Source organism: Betta splendens, chromosome 4 (assembly GCF_900634795.4).
Source record: "Betta splendens chromosome 4, fBetSpl5.4, whole genome shotgun sequence".
NCBI lineage: Eukaryota > Metazoa > Chordata > Actinopteri > Anabantiformes > Osphronemidae > Betta > Betta splendens.
In genome coordinates, this window is record NC_040884.2 from 479,258 (window position 1) to 498,915 (window position 19,658).

The following is a 19,658-nucleotide window of genomic DNA, read 5'->3' on the forward strand; positions in this document are numbered from 1 at the left end:
TCCTGACTAAACTTGGCAATTAAAGCTGATTCTGATTCTCCTGAAATAGGATAATACCATTAATAATAATTATTAATACCAATAATACTATGTTTTTGAATACTTCTGTGGTCATGGGAAGAGCCAGAGGTGGATTTGAGCTTGATGGAGAGGAGGAGAGAGGGATCAAGGGCGAAAAGGGTAGGTTTTATTACAAGATTCAAAGGGAGGTAGGACGGATATTTGGGGCACAATGAAAAACTGGCACAAGAGACTTAATAGCACATTAAAGTTGATGGGGAAACATGAGACAGGGCAGTGTGAGTGTGGTGAGGGTGAAACATTGGAACATGTGGTATTTAATTGTCCTTTATATAGTCAAGAAAGAAAATTATCAATTTTTTTACCTCGCAGAAAATTAGGATAGACTTATAAATTTTATCGAGGCTATAGCGGTGAGGAATGTCAGAAGTAGAGCACCTGTAGAGTAAAGCCATATTTGTGAAATATTACTGAAAAGAGAAGCACGACATGGCTCTTGCCCAGATGGCAGATCTCCTGGACAGGTACATGGCCTACAGTCCTAACACAGTGGATTCCAACCCATTGGCTGGGTGGACACTCACAGGGAGGAGAGACTCGCTCTGCAGAACCTCAGCGTGGTCTCCACTGCTGTGCCCTTGGAGAGAGCTTTCTCCTGTGCACCATTTTGGCTCTCAGCCCTCAGGAGCCCCCTTAAGCCAGAAAACCTGGACAAGACTTTGTTTCTACAAGGCATCTGGACTGACAGGTCTTAAATGCAAATTCATTGTGCTTTTATTTAAATGCCACAAACACAGTCTCTGACCCTGCTCAGTAAAACCACCATGAATGCAAAACGCTTTAGATCCAGCACCAGGCTCTGGTCTGATGTTACAGCTCAGGGGGGTTATAAGATATAAATGACACATGTTTTAGTTTAAGGTAGAACCTGGTTTTACTAAAAGGTTGTCTTTCCTCACTCAGTTTCAGGTTTTACAGCCTCTGTTTAGTTTGTTAAGTGTTTTATTTGTTTGTTTTGTCTTATCAGAAACCTTTGAATATGTCTTGCGGTTATTTTATCTCAGATTTTACCCTGTGAAATTTAATGTTTTTTTTTCAGATCTTGTCAGAAAGTCGACGGAATTTCCCCGGTTTGTGAATTATCACAGAAAGCTATTTGACTGCATTTATGTTGTGAACACTTTACACCTACTTCTGTTAAACTAATAACATTGACCGTTATATTTATACAAACTGAGTATAACGTCTGAGTCCGGATCAAAATGCGACGCCGGAAAACACGACTCCGACAGCGGCGGGGAGGGAGGGGGAGGAGCGTGGGGCTCCTGGGTCTCGAGGTCCCTGGGGTGCTGCTTCCTGGGACCCGGTCTCTCGTCGTGCAAGAGGTCGCCATGGCAACAAGGCGTCACGACACGCACACTGGGACGCGGAGTGGTATAAAAGAACCATTGGGACGGAGAAGAACCGCACTGGAGCTCTGTCTGACTGCTGACCCAGAGTCACCGAGCTGAACCCAGAAATCTGGACGAACCTTCGTGGAGAAATGAACGAGCACGTGCACGCGTTCAACAGGTGAGGAGACGCGCTCCTCCATCGCTGTGCAACAGGAACGAAATGTTTGAATGTTAATTGATCCGGTTTCTTGTGTCTGCAGAGGTCCAGGTCCACGCATCCAGACCAAAGAGGTACCGAGTCCACATGAGATTAACCTCATCACAGGTACGACGAATTGACTCGAACCCGAACACGAGGCTCTGTCAGTAGCTGCCCTCAGCAGATAATCACCAGCTGACGCCGTTCTCCTTCCTCAGGTTCCGGCCCCCGGGTTGTCCGTCGGTTCTTCACCAACAGTCGTGAACGCTGGCGGCAGCAGAACGTTAACGGAGCCTTCGCTGAGCTGCGGCGGCTCATCCCCACTCACCCTCCCGACAGGAAGCTCAGCAAAAACGACGTCCTTCGGCTCGCGCTCAGGTACATCGCCTTCTTGGACCAGCTTCTCAGTGAGCAGGAGCTCAGGGCGGCCCCCAGGGGCCGAGCGGGGGGCCTGGAGCACTACGGGCAGTTGAGTGAACTGTCGCCGAGCTCCAGCGACGACAAATCAGTGGACGGAGACTCAGATGAGCCGATGGAGGAGCAGGACTGTCTGCGGTTCCTCCATCTGGCCGCAAACTGAGCCGCTGGTCAGAGTCAGAAGCTGCGGACAGCAGCACCGATGTAAACCCGGTTCTGGGTGGTTTATATTGTTTGTGTGGACGCAGAAGGTTCAACACAGAGAAGTACTGGTGGAGCTTCTGCGTCAGGTTCTGGTTCTACCCAGAACTTCTTTTGATGTAAACTGAACTTCACTCATGCTTTATGATGCTTAAACTGAGCCTTTGTTCTGCTTCTGGTTCCGTCCTGTGTTTAGGCAACTGTGTGATATTCACATGGACCTGAATCCGCAGAAGTTCTAGTGAAGTTCTGCTGTTGCAGAGATCTCGTAACCATGTTTAGGTCCTTTCCTGTCAAAGGGTCTTTGGTGCTTTTATTGTGTCTTGTGCTGATTGTATAAAATAATAAAATAAAAGTGACTGCACAGAAATTGACGGTGGTTCATCTTCACTGTCTTTGAAGCATCTAGACATAATAACACTTTCTGACATTTAATGTAATTTATTAAAGCGTAATGAAACAAACGCATGGAGGCAATAGAGGAGCTTTTGTTGTGAAACAACTTCACATTAACGGGAGTATGAAAAACAATCACTACAGGTTTAAGAACATGGGATACTTTGTGTAAACACGTTTCTTCACTTCCTGCTGTAAATAAAAACACAATTTTAATAAAGTCATACGTTTAAATATTTAACATTTCTCCTTATGACAGTGATAAATGTTGCAGTATAAAACAATAATTTGACTCGTCAGAACTTGTTTTGAATCTAGTATTTATTATTCACATTAAAAAGTGAAAAGACTCTTTGTCTTGTCTTGTTATTTTCTTATGTTTGCACAGAGCTGATATTTATTCCTCAGGGACCTGAGAGGATTCACAATAACATTGTCTTCTTTGGGTGTTCCCACAGTGCAGTTTTTTTAGGATGAGCTGTGATATGAGGGAGTGGGCGTAAACCGTGTGACTGATAAACATCTGAGCCAATCAGACGCCTCTACCAGACAACAGCAACAGGCCCCAGAGGAGGTGGGGGGGTTAGAGGGGGCGTGGTCCAATTAGAGAGCGCAGTGGGATGCTGGCTCCTCATCGGTTCCCACCCCTGGAAGCTGATAACTCCGATGCTGCTTCATCATGTGGACATGAGTCTGTGTTGTTTCTATAGTTGGGTTTCAGGCGAGTCCTCGACTTAAAGGGTAAAAAGAGCAATGACTCTGCCAGCTGTTCCTCTTGTGAACACATCTACTGGCGATACCGCGTGACATGAACAAGGGCCACCTCGTGAGCCAAACATGGTAAAGATTCTTTTCAATGTCTGTGAACATTTGTTTCTGTCTCTGGTTTCAGCATATTACACAGTTTTAACATCAAGCTGGAGAAGGACTGATTCTGTTACTAAATCCTGCCACTTCAGCATATGGTTGTGTTCGGCTCAAACGATGACTAAACAGCTTTGAACTTCGTCAGTGCCTTATCAGAACCAGGCTTTAAAGTTTGGACCGGAACTGTGTGGAGCTGCGGAGAAAGCCGTGTCTGATTGGCTCAGATGTTTAGCGCAGTTACACGTCGAATCTTCCATCAGTCTTCATCAGAGGATGAAACCCCATGTTCATATGAACAAACAGTATGAATATTTGGAGCTTCTTTCTCAAGTCAAGTCAACTTTATTTTTAAAGCTCTTAAAAAAACAGCAGAGCCTTTTAACGTTTTAGAGTAAAAGAAAAAAGATAAAAGACCAATCAGTCTTTGATTAATTTAACATCTACTTTCTTCTCCTGATCAATTCATTTTGTGTTTTTTGCTTCTTCAGTTGAATACAATTCAATGTGTTTCACAAACGCTTTACATCCTGTTTTAGTTCTGTTTCACAGAACCAAACTTATATGTTTTCAGTTGATGTGAATGTGAGGCCTATTAACAGCGACACCCACACACAGCAGCAGTTTTATTCAGCAGTTGGTGCTGATGTCCGGTTCTGACCCTGTGGTTCTGTCCCGTTCCTTCACTGGCTGCTTTGGCAGGATCAACGTCCTCAATATACCACATAATACAAGATTTTTAAACGCAGAAAGATAAAAAATATGAGTAAACAAACATGTAAATCTGTTTTATTGTAGGAAAAAGGACAAACACAGAGTTGTAAACTGATTTAAAAAGGAGGAAATAATTTACATCATCATTACAACATGATAAAGCTCGTGATGAGCAGAAACGCTGGCACGTCGAGGAAAATCCAGGAAGATTAAGAGTTACATTAATGAACGTCAACAAGTTTGAACAGAAAGATGGAAATAACTAAATTAAACTGATATTTTCTTTAAACTAAAATGCATTTTCTTTAAACTAAAATGCAAACTGTATGCAAAAAAAGGAAGTGATGAAGCCTTCAAATCAAAAGTCTGCATGTGAACAGAACCTGGTCCAACTACCCACCTGTGAGGATTTTTTAATTATCCTCCGTAAGCAACTGAGCAGAATCAGTTCACCAACATGGGGTTCAACTAACATAGTGAAGGACAAACAATATGGACCGAACCCTTTAGAGACCCAGGAACCCAGGGCGTGGATTCAGAACCAGACACTGGACAAATCAGATCAGGGTTGAACAGTGCTCATTGTTCAGTTTAAAGAAGATGGTTGGTTCTGATGTTCTAAAGTCCTGACACCAGGTTCTGCTTGTGCTGTTATAGATTAATTAACTCAAATCATTCACTCAGATCTGCAAGTCCAAACTCACCAACTCAAAACACCTCAGCAAAATTTCCACGACCCTGAACCACAGACACCTCGGGTCAAGACCCAACAGCACTGTCCTTTAATGCGTGACACCACCTAGTGGCGTCAGGAGGAATCGCTGTGTTCAGGTTTGGCTGCTTCTGCCAGGTCATGTTGTAAATAGAACTTTAGGCACAAACTGTCAGAAAAGTTTAGAAATAAACACGACAAAGGAAAATGAGAAGTTTCAAAAGTTCAAAGAACCGAACACGGAAATGATTCACCGTCCTGCTTTCTCTTCAATAAGTGTTTGGTCCATTAGAGTTCTGTTGATCACTTTTCTGTCCATAACAAATATACTGACAGGCGTCTTCTGATCCAATCCACAGCCAACAGGACTCATCTGAACAGAGACAGACAAACAGTTCAAAGGCTGCAGAACCTCTGGTGGGCCTCTACCGCGATACCTTGGAATCAATCTTTAACCAATTCTTCGTGAACAGACAAAAGACCCTTCAAAAGAAAAGTTTCAGGGAAGGTTTGAGCTAATGGACCCCTCACACAGAACCGGAGCGTGACATGGTGAGTAGCTGTGCAGCCAGTCGGCATCCATTTATTTTTTATTTTCTACAGACAGCAAACAGATGGTTGGAATAAGATTTGGAGCTGGTACCGGATCTGTGACTTCTTGGTTAGTAAATAATTTAATGGCATATTAATTCCTGTTGCACATGGAACCTGTGCACAACCAAAGTACATCCTGTCTTTTGGGTCAACACTAGTTGGTGATTTAATGTAAAGACTTCCTATTAGCTGCTGAACACTGTGTCATGGGGTCAGTTCGTCCTCATTCCTCTCCGCCTGTTCTATTGACGCTTTGGTGGTAAACTTCGCTTCACGTCCACTTTTATGTCAGACCACTTTTATTTTTTTGTTTCCGCTTCTGTGCGGAACCTGCAGCATTAATACCTGCACACGGTCCCGCTCGGCTACTGCGCAGACGCAGACCCTATTTAAATGAATTAACATATTTATATGGAGTTGTGTCAAGGGAGGAGTCATTCACCTGTGGTCAATTCTATGTTGATTGGTAAGTACGAATGAAAACAGATTCCTACATTTAGATTTATACGCCAAGTTTACTAGCAAATCTAAGTAAGTCTTTGTACTGAATTTTAAACTCAAGTCCCAGGTCAAATACAGTTTGATCTATATCTAGACATGAGTTAAAAGTCAGCTAAGAACCTGAAGAACTGAACCTGCGCTCAATTCTATATTGATTGGAAGGAAACATGCATAGATTTGTACTTAGTAGAAGTTGATACCACCTTCGCAGTTTTCTGGATCTGAACTAATGCTAAGTTTGGTATGAAATCTATGCAAGTCTTTGTACATGAGGCCCCTGGTCTGTGCAACTGATGCTTTAGTCTGGGTCCAGTTGAATGTGGACATAGAGAATGAGAAAACCCGTTTTGGGTGTTTGTGTTTGAGCGGCGTCAACCTCTGACCTGCGGCTGCGAGCCTCATACAGTGTGTCGTCCTCGTCACTCTCCACCGCCTCCATTTCCACGGCGTCATCGTAGTTGGACAGGAGGCCGTACTTCTTCCTGTGGGCGGGCTGCTTCAACCTGGTGACACGCCGGTGACACAGACACAAACAATCATTGCTTCAGCAGGTTGACTGCGACAGCTCTGCCACAAAGTGGCTGCCCTTCCTCTCATTTTACCTTTGTCAAGAGGAAGCAGTTAAAAAACCCGCATTAGGAAAATTTGGTGTGTTGAGTGTCCACATGATTCAATTAAACAGAAGAATCATGTTAGTTTCCAATAATAGCATCTGCTACACATTGGTCCAAAGCAGTGCTTCTCAATTATTTTGTGTTACGCCCCCCGCAGGAAGAAATAAACATTTCGTGCCCGGCCACAGAACTTGATAAAAAGCTAAATTTCTTCAGCTTTTCACATTAGAGGTGAGATTCAAATCTGCAACCTTTGCATCATGAGCATAATGCGCTAACCACTGCACCAAACAGTGGATACTTTTAATGTGCGGTACGCCCCCTTATATAGTTTCCACAGGTCTGTGCTTGCTGGTTTATTAAAGTAGTAAGCAGGACGATTGATGGCGATACTCGTCACGTTTTTGTGGATAAAACTCCAGCGACTTCTCAGCCTGATTGGGCTGTAATGCCTTTAAGTGATGCCTTAACTTATTTAACTTCATGCTGTCCGCTGCTTTTAGACACCGTAAACATAGCGGTCTTTCCTTGTCTCCAACTGTAGTAAAATGGACTGAGAAATTTTAAATGTTTCCTTAAATATGACTGAACTTCGAATGAGGTGAACTTTAGAAAAAAAGAGTTAGATAAGTTTAGAGCTAAAATTTCCTCTAGAAATGTATTATTGCATAGCTTCTTCTTTGAATGTTTTTCTAAACTTTCAAAGCATTCTAAATTATATTCAGAAATAAAATCCTCACACTTACACAACCGGCCATATTTAGTTTCCCTCCTATTTTCCATAAATATAGATTTCCTCTTTCACACAATATCTGTTATTTCACAGGAATAGAGTTAATAATGATAAGACTTGTCCATGGAGTCAAACAAACAGTGACCTTCATTTTGCACTTTGCCTGGGATGGTGTTGGACCAACAGTCTCTTCCTAAATCAGAACCAGACTGTTGCTGGTTCTGGTGCAGCACAGACTGGTACAGGTGAGGGCACAAATAAACCCACTGCAACATCAGATGGAAGCCAGGTGTGACGTCACACATTGAAACTTTCTGGTCCTCATGTTTTGTTAGGCGTCGTATCTTTAGAAGTGTTCCCCCACCTCCCGGTCGGCTACCGGACTTTCGGCTGAAAAACCTGTGGGCTGCGGTTCGGTTGGTGTCCGAGTCACAACTTACCGCACTGCGCGGATCAGGAAGTACAGGACTCCGATCATGGTGATGCCGATGAGAACGTAGAGGGCCCGCTGGATCATGGAGCTGTCCACGTCGCCCGTGCTGGGTTTTTCGAGGGGCCGTGTGGGTTTTGCTCCGTGGGTGGAGTTCATCACAGCGGGTCCGGGTGTCGCTTGGCTGCCGGAGGCGGGTTTGGTCACATCTGCTGCGGCCAAGAAAAGCCAAACTGCCACAGCGGAGAGCAAACGAACCATGTTAGAACTAGGGAGACACGAACCGGTCTTTTCTGATTACACGTTACGGTGTGTGCGTACACCTCTGGCTGTGTTTACATAAAATAAGACACAACCAGGAAATTCACACTGTTCGGACGTCACAGCAATCAGGAAGCAGGAAGCTTCCTGCAGCCAATCACAGCGCTCACACCCGGACACCCGGAAGTCTAGAGCAAAGTTCAAAACAAAAAGTTACAAGAGGTTATGTTATGTTACATGTTTCACTAATCGCTTCCAAATTAATTTTACACATATTTATAATTCCAAGATTATGTTTGATGGTTGTGTTATCGCTGTGGTTGGATATTAGATGAAACTTACAAACAGTGCACAATACATATAAATAAATAAACATTACACATACAATAAAAAATAATAACAAACATATAGTAGAACTATCAGCTTTCACTGAGAAACTGTGTGCCATGAAAACATAGATGTGAAACACTGAACCCTCAAAGTGACACCTGTTCACAAAATTAAAGCCTGTATTTCTCCTTTTTCCACCTGTCATTGTGAGTCTTCACAGGCTGAAACCTCTCTGGGCCACTTCTGTCTGCTCCTGGATGTGTGGACTTTCTTGTAGTTTTGCTTGTAAGTTAAGTTAATCCATGCCATACTGTTCAGCACCTGTTCACCGGTCTGCAGCCTGAAGCTTTCACACTGATGAGGAAAGCTGTGGACATGTGACCACCCTATTGCTTGTATATTTTGCACATTTTATTAAAAAGCTCAAGATTTTATTTTGGTTTCATTGACCTCATTCCCAGATTTGTATTCATTTCTCAATACAAAAAATAAAATTTAGCAAACATACACTAACCACTAACACAATTACATGCATAAATGTTTATTACAAAATTAGGACGTGATCACACAGTTATTATGAAGTTAGTGGGATGGGTTGTCAATGGTTTATTAACCAAAATAAAACTATTCATCATTTGCACCAGGTTGTGTATAATCAATTTTAAAGTTAAAGTTTATTCAGAAATGAGGTTCGCGAATCAATTAACTGTGAAGACTTAGTCGCAGCATATATTTAGGACCAACTAAGAATGAAGCCGTAATACACGTTCCTGCCGTGAAGACGCAGTCACGAGGACGTCGTTCCCTGTAGCCAAGCACGTGTGTCTGGTTGCGGGTTTGATTCCCGCAGGATCAAAGCCCGAAAATGTCACGCTAATGTACATTTATGTATTTAGGTTATTTCTGTATTTGGGTTGCTGACAGAGACTGCGGCGCTTGACGGGCTGGTCGTCCAATGGGAGCACGGCTCGCCTGTCCTGCGGCGCTGCAATTGGCCGGATAGAAGACAGTGGGGCGGGGCGATCAGATTACAGCAGCAGGTCTGTCTCCGCAGATCCAGCGGACATCTGGAGCAGCCCTGCCCGGGAATCAAAACCTGCGAGCAACCAGCACCGACGTCCCGCAGCGACCCCGCGGCTCTGCTGTCTGCTCCCCGGTTTACAGCGGGGTTGTGGGTTTGCAATCGAGGAGTCCAAGGCTACATCACCTCCGGGGAGAGACGGAGCATCCCACGGTGAAATCACGGAAATACGAAAACCTGGGACCTGGGAGGACGGTGATGGACTGATCTGATCCGGTACCAGATTGGGTTTAGGCCCAATGGAAGACACGACTAATCTGGACCTGGTGCATACGCATCTCGGATCTTGCTTCTGTCTGAAATAAGAAACCGTGTGTGTCTCTGGGGATCCTGATGTTTTTCTTCTCTGTTCGTCTGTTTTGACCCGTTTCTCTAATACCGGTCCTGGATAAGAGTTTGAGGGAACAGTCGGTTCCTCCTCCTCCTCCTGCTGGTCTGGATTAAAGCCCATGAGGATCATGAATCATCCCCCTCTGCTCCACTAATCTGGGTTTAACCGAGCTGGATTTAAATCTGAAATCTGATCTGGATTACTGTTCTGCTTCTGGTTCTGAGCGGGTCTCAACTGACTTGGTTCTGACCACTACTGGTCCTGATTTCAGGGAATTCTTCTGCCATCATGCCTACGTCTCGACCTGGTTCAGAGCCAGTGGAGTTCTGGGTGGACGGGTCGAGGCGGGACGGGACAGTGGAGGAGTTCTACACCTTGAGCTCCGAGCTGGGCAGGTCGGGAACACAATCCAGGGGCGGGGGGTAAAGGTAGAATTGGATTTGGTCTCTGTGGTCCCCTCCGGAAGGGTCTCTTCAGGTTTATCTTTGTAAAAATAATAGGGCTCACTGTGATATGCGTCAAAGTAGATTTGGACCCAACCTCTTAGCAGCAACAGAGACAGACTGAAACACTTATCTGAGTTTTTCCTGAGGTAAAGGTGAGGATCAGTAAGACAAGAGTCAGGGTAAAGGAGCCACTGTCCAGTCAGGCTGGACAGAGAAGCAAGCTGAGGTTCGGTAATGTGCAAACAATACTAACTTGTGAATGTTTGATTAAATGAAGGAGAAAACACATGACACAGACCTGATGAGCTGAAAATCTTTGACATTAAAATAATAAATAAAAAAGGATGCATGTGAAAGGGAATTTAGGCGTTTGCATTGTGACCTCAGCTTAAATAACACCCTGCTATTTGCTGCCTTCACGCTGAACGTGAGGCACGTGAGCGATGTCACGCAACATAATACCAGTGACGTCACTGAGGTTGTGGTCCACATGAAACAGGAAGTTGACCCTAAAACCATAAGGTGCAACTAACATGTACTTCAGGTTGGAAAGCGCTGCAAGGGAATCAAACGTAAACGATTGCAGCTCTCGTAATGAACACACGCTGTAAACATGTTTGTTCACACATTTTCCAATTGAGGTAACTTAAAACCCCGAAGCCCGTGTTTATGAAAGCTGATGTGAGGAGACCTCACAAAGCTGTAAGGAAACATCTTACACGTTTTATTTTACAGCTGCATCAAATCAGATCTGGTCCCCACAATAATCGGGTCAAATGAGGCCAATAATTTCACTCAACTGACTTATGTAATCAGATGTTGTTTAGTATATGTGTGATGTGAAAGCAGTAATGTTATGTAGAGCAGCTCCACCCACTACCACAAACTATAAATAAATAAATAAATAAACAAACACACTCTATTCTCACCCCACGCGGGTGGTCTCATCCACTTTCCAAGCTCGGCTCCTCTACCAGAGGCCAGGGAGCTTGAGGGTTCTGCGCAGTATCCTTGCTATTCCTAGGACTGCACTTTTCTGGACTGAGATGTCGGATGTTTTTGCAGGGATCTGTTGTAGCCACTCCTCCAGTTTGGGGGTCACTGCCCCCAGTGCTCCGATCACCACAGGCACCACTGTGGCCTTCACCTTCCAAGCCTTCTCCAGTTCTTCTCTGTATATATATATATATATATATATATATATATATATATATATATATATATATATATATATATATATATATATATATATATATATATATATATATATATATTCTGTCTACCAACTCCTGGTAGACAGAACATTCGCCCAAGACTGCAGAATGCGACACACCAACCTGTGCACAGCCTGGATCGACTACAAGAAAGCCTATGACTCAATGCCACACACATGGATCACTGAATGCTTGGAGCTGTACAACATCAACAGAACTCTAAGGGCCTTCATTGCAAACTCGATGAGGTTGTGGAGAACCACCCTTGAAGCCAATGGGAAGCCACTTGCCCAAGTAGCCATCAAATGTGGCATATACCAAGGAGATGCACTGTCCCCACTGCTGTTCTGCATAGGTCTGAACCCCCTCAGCCAAATAATAAACAAGACTGGCTATGGATACCGACTCCGGAACGGAGCCACCATAAGTCACCTCCTCTACATGGATGACATCAAGCTGTACGCCAAGAGTGAGCGAGACATCGACTCGTTGATCCACACCACCAGGATCTACAGCTCGGACATCGGGATGTCATTCGGACTCGAGAAATGTGGGAGGATGGTGACAAAGAGAGGCAAGGTAATCCACACAGAAGGGGTCTCACTCCCAGAAGGAAGAATAGCAGACATTGAGGACAATTACAAGTACCTTGGAATACCACAGGCAAATGGCAACCTTGAACAGGCAACAAGGAATGCGGCAACAGCCAAATACCTCCAACGAGTAAGGTAAGTCCTAAGAAGCCAGCTCAATGGCAAGAACAAATCCCGGGCAATAAACAGCTACGCTCTGCCAGTGATCAGATACCCTGCGGGAATAATAAGGTGGCCAAAGGAAGAGATACAGACCACAGATGTTAAGACACGAAAGCTCCTCACCATGCATGGAGGGTTCCACCCCAAATCCAGCACCCTGAGACTGTACGCTAGCCGCAAGGAAGGAGGCCGAGGACTAGTGAGCGTGAGAGCCACTATCCGGGATGAAACATCCAAGATCCATAAGTACATCAAGGAGAAGGCCCCAACAGATGCTGAATGAATGTCTCAGGCAGTGGAGAACAGAGGATGAGATGCTGGAAGAGGGACCATCATGGGAGGACAAGCCCTTGCACGGGATGTACCACCGGAACATAACTGAAGTGGCTGATCTCAACAAATCCTACCAATGGCTTGAAAGGGCTGGGCTGAAGGACAGCACAGAGGCACTCATCCTGGCCGCACAGGAGCAGGCCCTGAGCACCAGAGCCATAGAGGCCCAGATCTACCACACCAGACAAGACCCAAGGTGTAGACTGTGCAAAGAGGCCCCAGAGACGGTCCAGCACATAACTGCAGGGTGTAAGATGCTGGCAGGGAAAGCATACATGGAACGCCATAACCAAGTGGCTGGCATAGTATACAGGAACATCTGCGCGGAGTATGGACTGGAAACCCCAAGGTCAAAGTGGGAAACACCTCCCAAGGTGGTAGAGAACGAGCGAGCCAAGATCCTGTGGGACTTCCAGATCCAGACTGACAGAATGGTAATGGCGAACCAACCAGACATTGTGGTGGTGGATAAAGAGCAGAGGAAAGCCGTAGTGGTGGATGTGGCAATACCAAGCGATGGCAACATCAGGAAAAAGGAACATGAGAAACTAGAGAAATACCAAGGGCTCAGAGAAGAACTGGAGAAGGCTTGGAAGGTGAAGGCCACAGTGGTGCTTGTGGTGATCGGAGCACTAGGGGCTGTGACCCCCAAACTGGAGGAGTGGCTACGACAGATCCCTGGAAAAACATCCGAAATCTCAGTCCAGAAAAGTGCAGTCCTAGGAACAGCAAGGATACTGCGCAGAACCCTCAAGCTCCCTGGCCTCTGGTAGAGGACCCGAGCTTGGAAAGTGGATGAGACCACCCGCGGAGGGTGAGAATAGAGTGTGTATATATATATATATATATATACATACAAGTAATACTACACACAGTCCTACTCCCAGATAATGATGATTGCAGCTGTTAACCAGGTTAATGCTCCTCGTATTATTAGCTGGTCTACCTTGTTACAGGTAACTTCCGTCATTATTGTTCTGTTTATTTTGCAGAGGAGCCACGTCTGTGGTTTATCGTTGTGAAGAGAAACAGACTCAGAAGCTGTTCGCTGTCAAAGTCCTCAAGAAAACGGTCAGTGACTCGTCATCAGCTGAGAGGGTCCATCAGCCTGCGGACCGTCCTAACGTAGCCTCTGCTTGTCCTACATGTCCCTGCTCAGTGTTTTCCTGTTTCAGATCGACAAGAAAATCGTCCGCACTGAAATTGGGGTCCTCTTGCGTCTCTCTCACCCAAACATCGTAAGTGTCATAACAATTGAAGTCTTCACAGGCATGTTGTTGATTAAGGCCTCAGATGTGATTAACTCACACATTAAGGCATTCATGTCAGGAACGTCACTCTGGGTCAGTCCTAGATTAGCAGTCGTCATGGCAGCAGCAGATTTTAACACATCATGACTGTTTCATGACAGATTCAGCTGAAGGAGATTTTTGAGACGGACACTGACATTGCTCTGGTTCTGGAGCTGGTCACTGGAGGGGAGCTGTTTGACAGGTACGTTGGTCTTCACACAGTTGGAACCATCTCATGATAATTATTCAAAATGTCCTCATTGAACATTAGTTGGACACACTTCAGGTATAAACGCACCCTGATGTGAGTTTGGGTTCTGGGACCCACTTTGTCTCATGAACTGTAACTCAGAGCCACTTGGGAATAAAATCCTTTTTAGGATCCTTTATCTCTTTATATGTAGAATTCAGACTTTTAATTTTATGTGCGACAGTAAACAAGTACTTCATCCTACAGTATAATCTGATTCTTGCTGACATGTCACCAGGACCCCAGAATGAGGTTTGTGGAGGTTCTGACACTGAGCTGGGTTCTGCTGGCCTGTGATTGCTGTGACGCTTTTTCCTTTTTCAGGATTGTGGAGCGGGGTTACTACAGCGAGAGAGATGCTGCTCACGTTATCAAACAGATCCTGGAGGCTGTGGCGGTAAGGCTGCTGCTCTCACTGTCTGCTCGCTGTGTAGGAAAACCTGGTCCTACAGCCAGAGTGATGGTGGATCCCTCTGCTCCAATCATGTGAACACACACAGGTGCCCATTATCAGGATCCAGAGCCTGAAACATTGTGGGTGCAGATCACTGAAAATGTGCCATGAATGTAGCTGTTAGGAACCGTGAGGCGTTCTCTTACACAGCGCTGCACCCCTCTAACTTGGACCTATGGCTTGAGTCCTTTCAACATTATTACGTCTGCTTGTTCGGTCACTAATTCTGGAGCAGGAAGCTTTACCTGGAGCTCAGTATTAAACATGGGCCCTCATCTCAGCTCCTCTGCAGCTGCTTGCTTAGCTGCTTGCTTAGCTGCTGTAGTGTTGCTGGCAGCAGGCAATGATGTTGCACATGGCAGCAGCTGCAGATCTTATGTAACAACAGCTTCCATCCTGCTGCTGAACAGATTAAAACCAGAGAGGATTAATTCACAGACACACACACTGACCACATCCGACCTACAGTACATTCACCACATACCAAACATACATCCGTTGATGTGTGGGAGGAAACGTCCTGCAGACCCTGAACACATCACCACCTTTTCACAGCAGGTTCTTAACATCTGGATCACTTCACACATCTGTAATTAGCAACAGAATGTGGCAGTAGAATTTCCTGCTGAAACCAAAGTAATGTGATGTTAACTACTGTTCAGAGGAAAACCCTGGTAAGAGGGCGTTCGAAGGGCAGCAGGGGATGCTGGGAGCTGTAGGCCAAGGCCATCTGGCAGGTCACAGTTTGTCTCCTCCACACCACAACCCGCGTTGTGAACCCGCGTTGTGAGTGTTGTGACGCTGTGGCGTTTGTGTGTTTCAGTATCTCCATGAGAACGGTGTTGTGCACAGGGACCTGAAACCTGAGAACCTGCTGTACGCCGACCTGTCGCTGGATGCGCCGCTCAAGATTGGTAAGAAACAGCTGCAGGTTCAGGAAGGAGATGCCAGAAATATGAGGACAGGTTGCTGCAGGTGGCACAGCGCCACGCATCTCAATCAGGTTGGACAGGAGGAGTTTGCATTTTAGGCCCAGTGTTGATTCATGGAGAAGCGGGGTGCACATTCTTCAACTCCAGCCCAACCAACACTGTTATCTTATCTCCAGTTGTAACACCTGCTCTGCCTTACAGCCGACTTTGGTCTTTCCAAAATCATCGATGACCAGGTGACAATGAAGACTGTGTGTGGGACTCCAGGCTACTGCGGTGAGTCCAGAAGCTGTGGTGCTGTAGGATGATGTCGTACCACAAGCATCAGCTAGTGTACAATTAGCAGGAATAGGACAGTCAGTGAGACCTTCACTGCTGCTTCCACACTGTGGGACTTTAGGCCACTGTCTCCTTTGCCTTCAGCTCCAGAGATCCTGCGGGGAAACGCATACGGGCCAGAGGTGGACATGTGGTCGGTGGGCGTCATCCTCTACATCCTGTGAGTCTGTCTTCACCCCCCCCCACACACACACAGTTACTCAGCATTGACTCAATCCTGTCAGTGTAACTGTTTGAAAGCAGGTTCCGACAAATGAAAACTTGACTGAACCAACCTGTGTTCTGTTCTTCAGACTCTGTGGGTTTGAGCCTTTCTTCGACCCGCGGGGTGATCAGTACATGTACAGTCGCATCCTGAATTGTGACTACGAGTTTGTGTCCCCTTGGTGGGATGAGGTTTCCCTCAACGCCAAGGATCTGGTGAGAATTTAATGTAATAATCACATGGCCCAGAAAGATGATTGATGAGGAGCATGTGATTTTGGTTGGTTCCGTCTCTGATTATCTGTCTGCAGGTCAGTAAGCTGATCGTCCTCGACCCTCACAAACGCCTCAGCGTCCGGGAAGCTCTGCAGCATCCCTGGGTGCTGGGCAAGGCCGCTCGCTTCTCCCATATGGACACTACCCAGAGGAAACTACAGGAGTTTAACGCTCGACGTAAACTCAAGGTGGGAAATCCCGTGAAGAGAAGCAGCTAATATGTTGGTGACATGTTGATGTGTTTACTGAGATAGTGTTTGTTGACAGGCTGCTATGAAAGCCGTCGTTGCCACCAGTCGAATGCATGAGGGTTCGCGGCGTCGCACCGACAGCTGTGAAATTCCTGGTTCTGGGGCTTCCAGGCAAAGCAGCATGCAACAAGACCCAGCTCCGGAGGGCACAGACACCACCATCCCTGATAGCAAAGAAGTCACGCCCCCAGAACAGCAGCTCTCACTGGATGATGACTCAGCGCTTGCTGATCACACTGCCCTCAGCTCCTCCCCTTCTCGCAGCACAAAACCCCCCTGCTGTGATGCTTCCCACCCCAGCCGACCCCCGCTGAGAGCCGAGGGGCTCCGACAGGTTTCCGTCGTTCCCAAACCCATGTTGGTGCAGCCCAGGCAGCCACAGAGGAGCTTTTCTGTGATGGAGCCTGTGTCGAAGGTGGAGACCACGCCTACACTGGCCACACCCCCAAGTCCCAACAGCCTCAGCAACGGCTTTGTGCTGGCTGCGGACCCGTCCACTAAGACCGGTCCCCACCAGTGATCCAGCTGCTTCTACACTAAATGTCTTCACTCATTTACTGGGACAAGAGCAAAACCATCAACATCCAGCGAACGTTTCATCAAATAAATCTTCCACTTCTGTAGATTAGCTGCTATGCTAACATGCTAACAGCTACTGTATGTACTTATCCAGGTGTTTTTAGTTTCTACAGCTGGAAAAGCTTTTCCAGTTTGTTCTGTTGAGCTCCTGGTTTTAGTGGGAAGTGCATTCAGTTCAATCAAAAAGCATTTGTCCCATATCACGACTCGTATCTGCTCTTTTTCCAGTGGTAAGACACAAAAAGTTGAATGCCAAGCATCAGTATCAACATCACATCGCCTGTACGCAGGAAGCTGTCAACACACCGTCCGTGTGCCTTGCTTCAGATAAAGGTACCCAATAGATACCCAGATGTTTGTACAGATGTTTCAGCCATATCATATACAATCAGCTCACCATCATTAGAAAAACCCAAACAGAACCAGCGCCACCAGTTCCAGCTAGTTCTAAAGTTCTGATACGGGACAAATGTGGACTTTTGCTTCCTCAGACCTTTGCTTGAAGGCTCAGGATGGAGCTCATCGATTGTACTTATAATGTCTGTATGGACACAACGTGAAGGATGAGCTGCTGCTGCTTCTTCTCCCTGTGACGTGTGTTATTTGGCTTTGAACCTGGAGCTTTGACTCTTCACAGACAATCTGCTGAGTTTTTTATCCTTTCTACTCTTTGCTGTTGCCACCCACTGTCTGTATGAGTAGGTAACGTAACTGCTGTTAACGGTAACGTGTTGTGTCCGTGAAGATTCTAGTTCAACATTGTGGTGTTTACACGTTCTCAGCGGTGATGAAGTACTGTACCTGTTTGTACTGTACATAGTTTGGTTTTAGACAAATAAGCACTCACATCTTTCCTGCTCCTTTAAACCGCACATGAATTTGGCCTTTGACCCGTCCATCTGATCTGAAACCACACGCTCTACCTCTTTTTGTACAGGGGCTTCCAAAACAACTAACCCACTCTAGAAAGGACACAAGCAGGCCGGACCTGACGCCACTGAAAGACAGTGGCCCAGAACATCAAAGAGCCCCAGGTTTGAGACACCAGAGGATTAAATTCATTATCACATGATTAGACATCAAACATCTGAATGACCTCTTACAAAGAATCTGGACTCCTCAAACACCTACTGCCCTTTGGCACAGTTCAGCTACAAAAGCAGGAATGTGGAGGGGAACACGTGAGGCCCATGTACAGAGTTTCTGTTCACTATGATCTCCACGAGGTGAAGGCTCGGTGTTCAGGCATTGACCCCTCCACAAGGTGGAGTTGTGCTGGTATCAGGGTCTGGTCGTGTCGGAACCCCCAGCTGCCCTGACCTCACACCTGCAATAAGATACCGATGCTTATTAGTCCATTTATCATTAAATGAAGTCTGATCAAAATGAAGAGACTCAACTCCACTCCAAACAGTGATTCAGCATCGGGAGTCTGTCACACTGGATCACAGCATGTATACCGATATTTCGTTTCTCTACACTGGGGGAGGCTTCTGGTCTGAGAACTAGGCCCTGCTGGGTTTCCAAGAACCGCTGCACTCAGAGCTTCTGACTGGCTGAGCACACTGGGCAGGGCAGTGGTTCGAGTCACTCCTGATCTATATTCTTTTGTAGAACATGAATATTTTGCTTGTATTTCTCCAAGGCAGGATTCAACAAGTTCTGACACGTTAAATGGTGATGGTTTTGTGGTTGTACCTTTTTTATTTGGCAGACATATAGACTGACAGTGACAGTCTCAGCCATTGCATGTGTATCTTTGCATGTATCATTTTAATTCTGTGGATGACATGCGCTCAGAGCTGAGAGTCGAACTCCTGCAGAATGTCTCAGTTGGTGAGGCAGGATCTACATCACGTGTCCAGTAAAGTATAGCTGATAGAAACCACTCTCAGCATCTAGTTCTTTCTGAGGCTCCTTAATTGCTGCATTACAGGTCCACAGCAGTGCTGAGGATTTAAGATATACTGTAGCTGTAGTAACCTTCAAATGAAACAACCGCATACTTCTTTTCACACCTCCAGGAGTGTCTGAACAAACCTATATCATTGTGGAAACAGCATCATCAAAGTTTTGGTTATAGTATCACAAATGCTTTAACAGGAAGAAAACCCAATGACAAAACAACATGAGAGATTTTTATTAAGGAAAGGAATTTGTCCAGATGATTAGTCAACTGAGTAATAATGGGAGACACAGACTGGGATGAACTGGGATAGACGGATATGAAGCAATGAGCAAAGGGACTGACGGACACAGATTTGTCAGGTTTCTGCTGGTGCCCATTTAGACTTTCTGCTGTCGTGTCAGTGACATTTGAAGGTAGCGATTCCTCCTCCTGCCTATCACTTAAAAGTGTAAACGTTGCGTTGTCCTGTTATGCGACGTGCTGTGGATGCTATAAAGACGCACGTACATCTTTAATGCTGTTTAGATTGATTGTACATAATCCACTTCTCCCCTAGTGTACAATCAGATGGCATTAACACGTGTTAGTATAGGTGTTAAAAGCGTTTGTTGCGTTAGTGATCAACAACATT

At 45.7% G+C, this 19,658-nt stretch overlaps 3 protein-coding genes across 3 annotated transcripts; 2 read left to right on the forward strand and 1 right to left on the reverse strand.

Moving 5' to 3' along the window:
- Window positions 1-1,358: 1,358 nt before the first annotated feature.
- LOC114853347 (T-cell acute lymphocytic leukemia protein 1 homolog) lies at window positions 1,359-2,962 on the forward strand. The gene is made up of 3 exons (XM_029146630.3): window positions 1,359-1,593; window positions 1,676-1,740; window positions 1,833-2,962. Exons 1-3 carry the CDS (start codon window positions 1,565-1,567, stop codon window positions 2,192-2,194), a joined length of 456 nt encoding a protein of 151 aa, XP_029002463.1. The 5' UTR covers window positions 1,359-1,564; the 3' UTR covers window positions 2,195-2,962.
- Window positions 2,963-4,265: 1,303 nt separating this feature from the next.
- Window positions 4,266-8,189, reverse strand: fam174c (family with sequence similarity 174 member C). The gene is made up of 3 exons (XM_029146631.3): window positions 7,801-8,189; window positions 6,397-6,516; window positions 4,266-5,291 (listed from the first exon to the last, which is right to left on the reverse strand). Exons 1-3 carry the CDS (start codon window positions 8,049-8,051, stop codon window positions 5,288-5,290), a joined length of 375 nt encoding a protein of 124 aa, XP_029002464.1. The 5' UTR covers window positions 8,052-8,189; the 3' UTR covers window positions 4,266-5,287.
- A 1,211-nt stretch (window positions 8,190-9,400) lies between these two features.
- si:ch73-60h1.1 (calcium/calmodulin-dependent protein kinase type IV) lies at window positions 9,401-19,006 on the forward strand. Its single transcript, XM_029146628.3, has 11 exons — window positions 9,401-10,188; window positions 13,534-13,612; window positions 13,717-13,779; window positions 13,953-14,035; window positions 14,408-14,480; window positions 15,361-15,451; window positions 15,671-15,745; window positions 15,893-15,968; window positions 16,102-16,228; window positions 16,324-16,476; window positions 16,556-19,006. The coding sequence occupies exons 1-11, from the start codon at window positions 10,082-10,084 to the stop codon at window positions 17,057-17,059; spliced, it is 1,431 nt and encodes a 476-aa protein (XP_029002461.1). The 5' UTR covers window positions 9,401-10,081; the 3' UTR covers window positions 17,060-19,006.
- Window positions 19,007-19,658: the final 652 nt, after the last annotated feature.

What these genes read in the sequence shown, in the direction of transcription:
- si:ch73-60h1.1 (XM_029146628.3), top strand. Translation starts at nt 10,082, where the DNA reads ATGCCTACGTCTCGACCTGGTTCAGAGCCAGTGGAGTTCTGGGTGGAC. An exon ending in GTCTCTCTCACCCAAACATC is followed by an intron (nt 13,780 to 13,952) that starts GTAAGTGTCATA and finishes GTTTCATGACAG; the next exon opens with ATTCAGCTGAAGGAGATTTT. An exon ending in GGCGTCATCCTCTACATCCT is followed by an intron (nt 15,969 to 16,101) that starts GTGAGTCTGTCT and finishes TCTGTTCTTCAG; the next exon opens with ACTCTGTGGGTTTGAGCCTT.
- fam174c (XM_029146631.3), bottom strand. Translation starts at nt 8,051, where the DNA reads ATGGTTCGTTTGCTCTCCGCTGTGGCAGTTTGGCTTTTCTTGGCCGCA. An exon ending in TTCCTGATCCGCGCAGTGCG is followed by an intron (nt 6,517 to 7,800) that starts GTAAGTTGTGAC and finishes GCGTGTCACCAG; the next exon opens with GTTGAAGCAGCCCGCCCACA.
- LOC114853347 (XM_029146630.3), top strand. Translation starts at nt 1,565, where the DNA reads ATGAACGAGCACGTGCACGCGTTCAACAG. An exon ending in CACGTGCACGCGTTCAACAG is followed by an intron (nt 1,594 to 1,675) that starts GTGAGGAGACGC and finishes TTGTGTCTGCAG; the next exon opens with AGGTCCAGGTCCACGCATCC. An exon ending in TGAGATTAACCTCATCACAG is followed by an intron (nt 1,741 to 1,832) that starts GTACGACGAATT and finishes CTCCTTCCTCAG; the next exon opens with GTTCCGGCCCCCGGGTTGTC.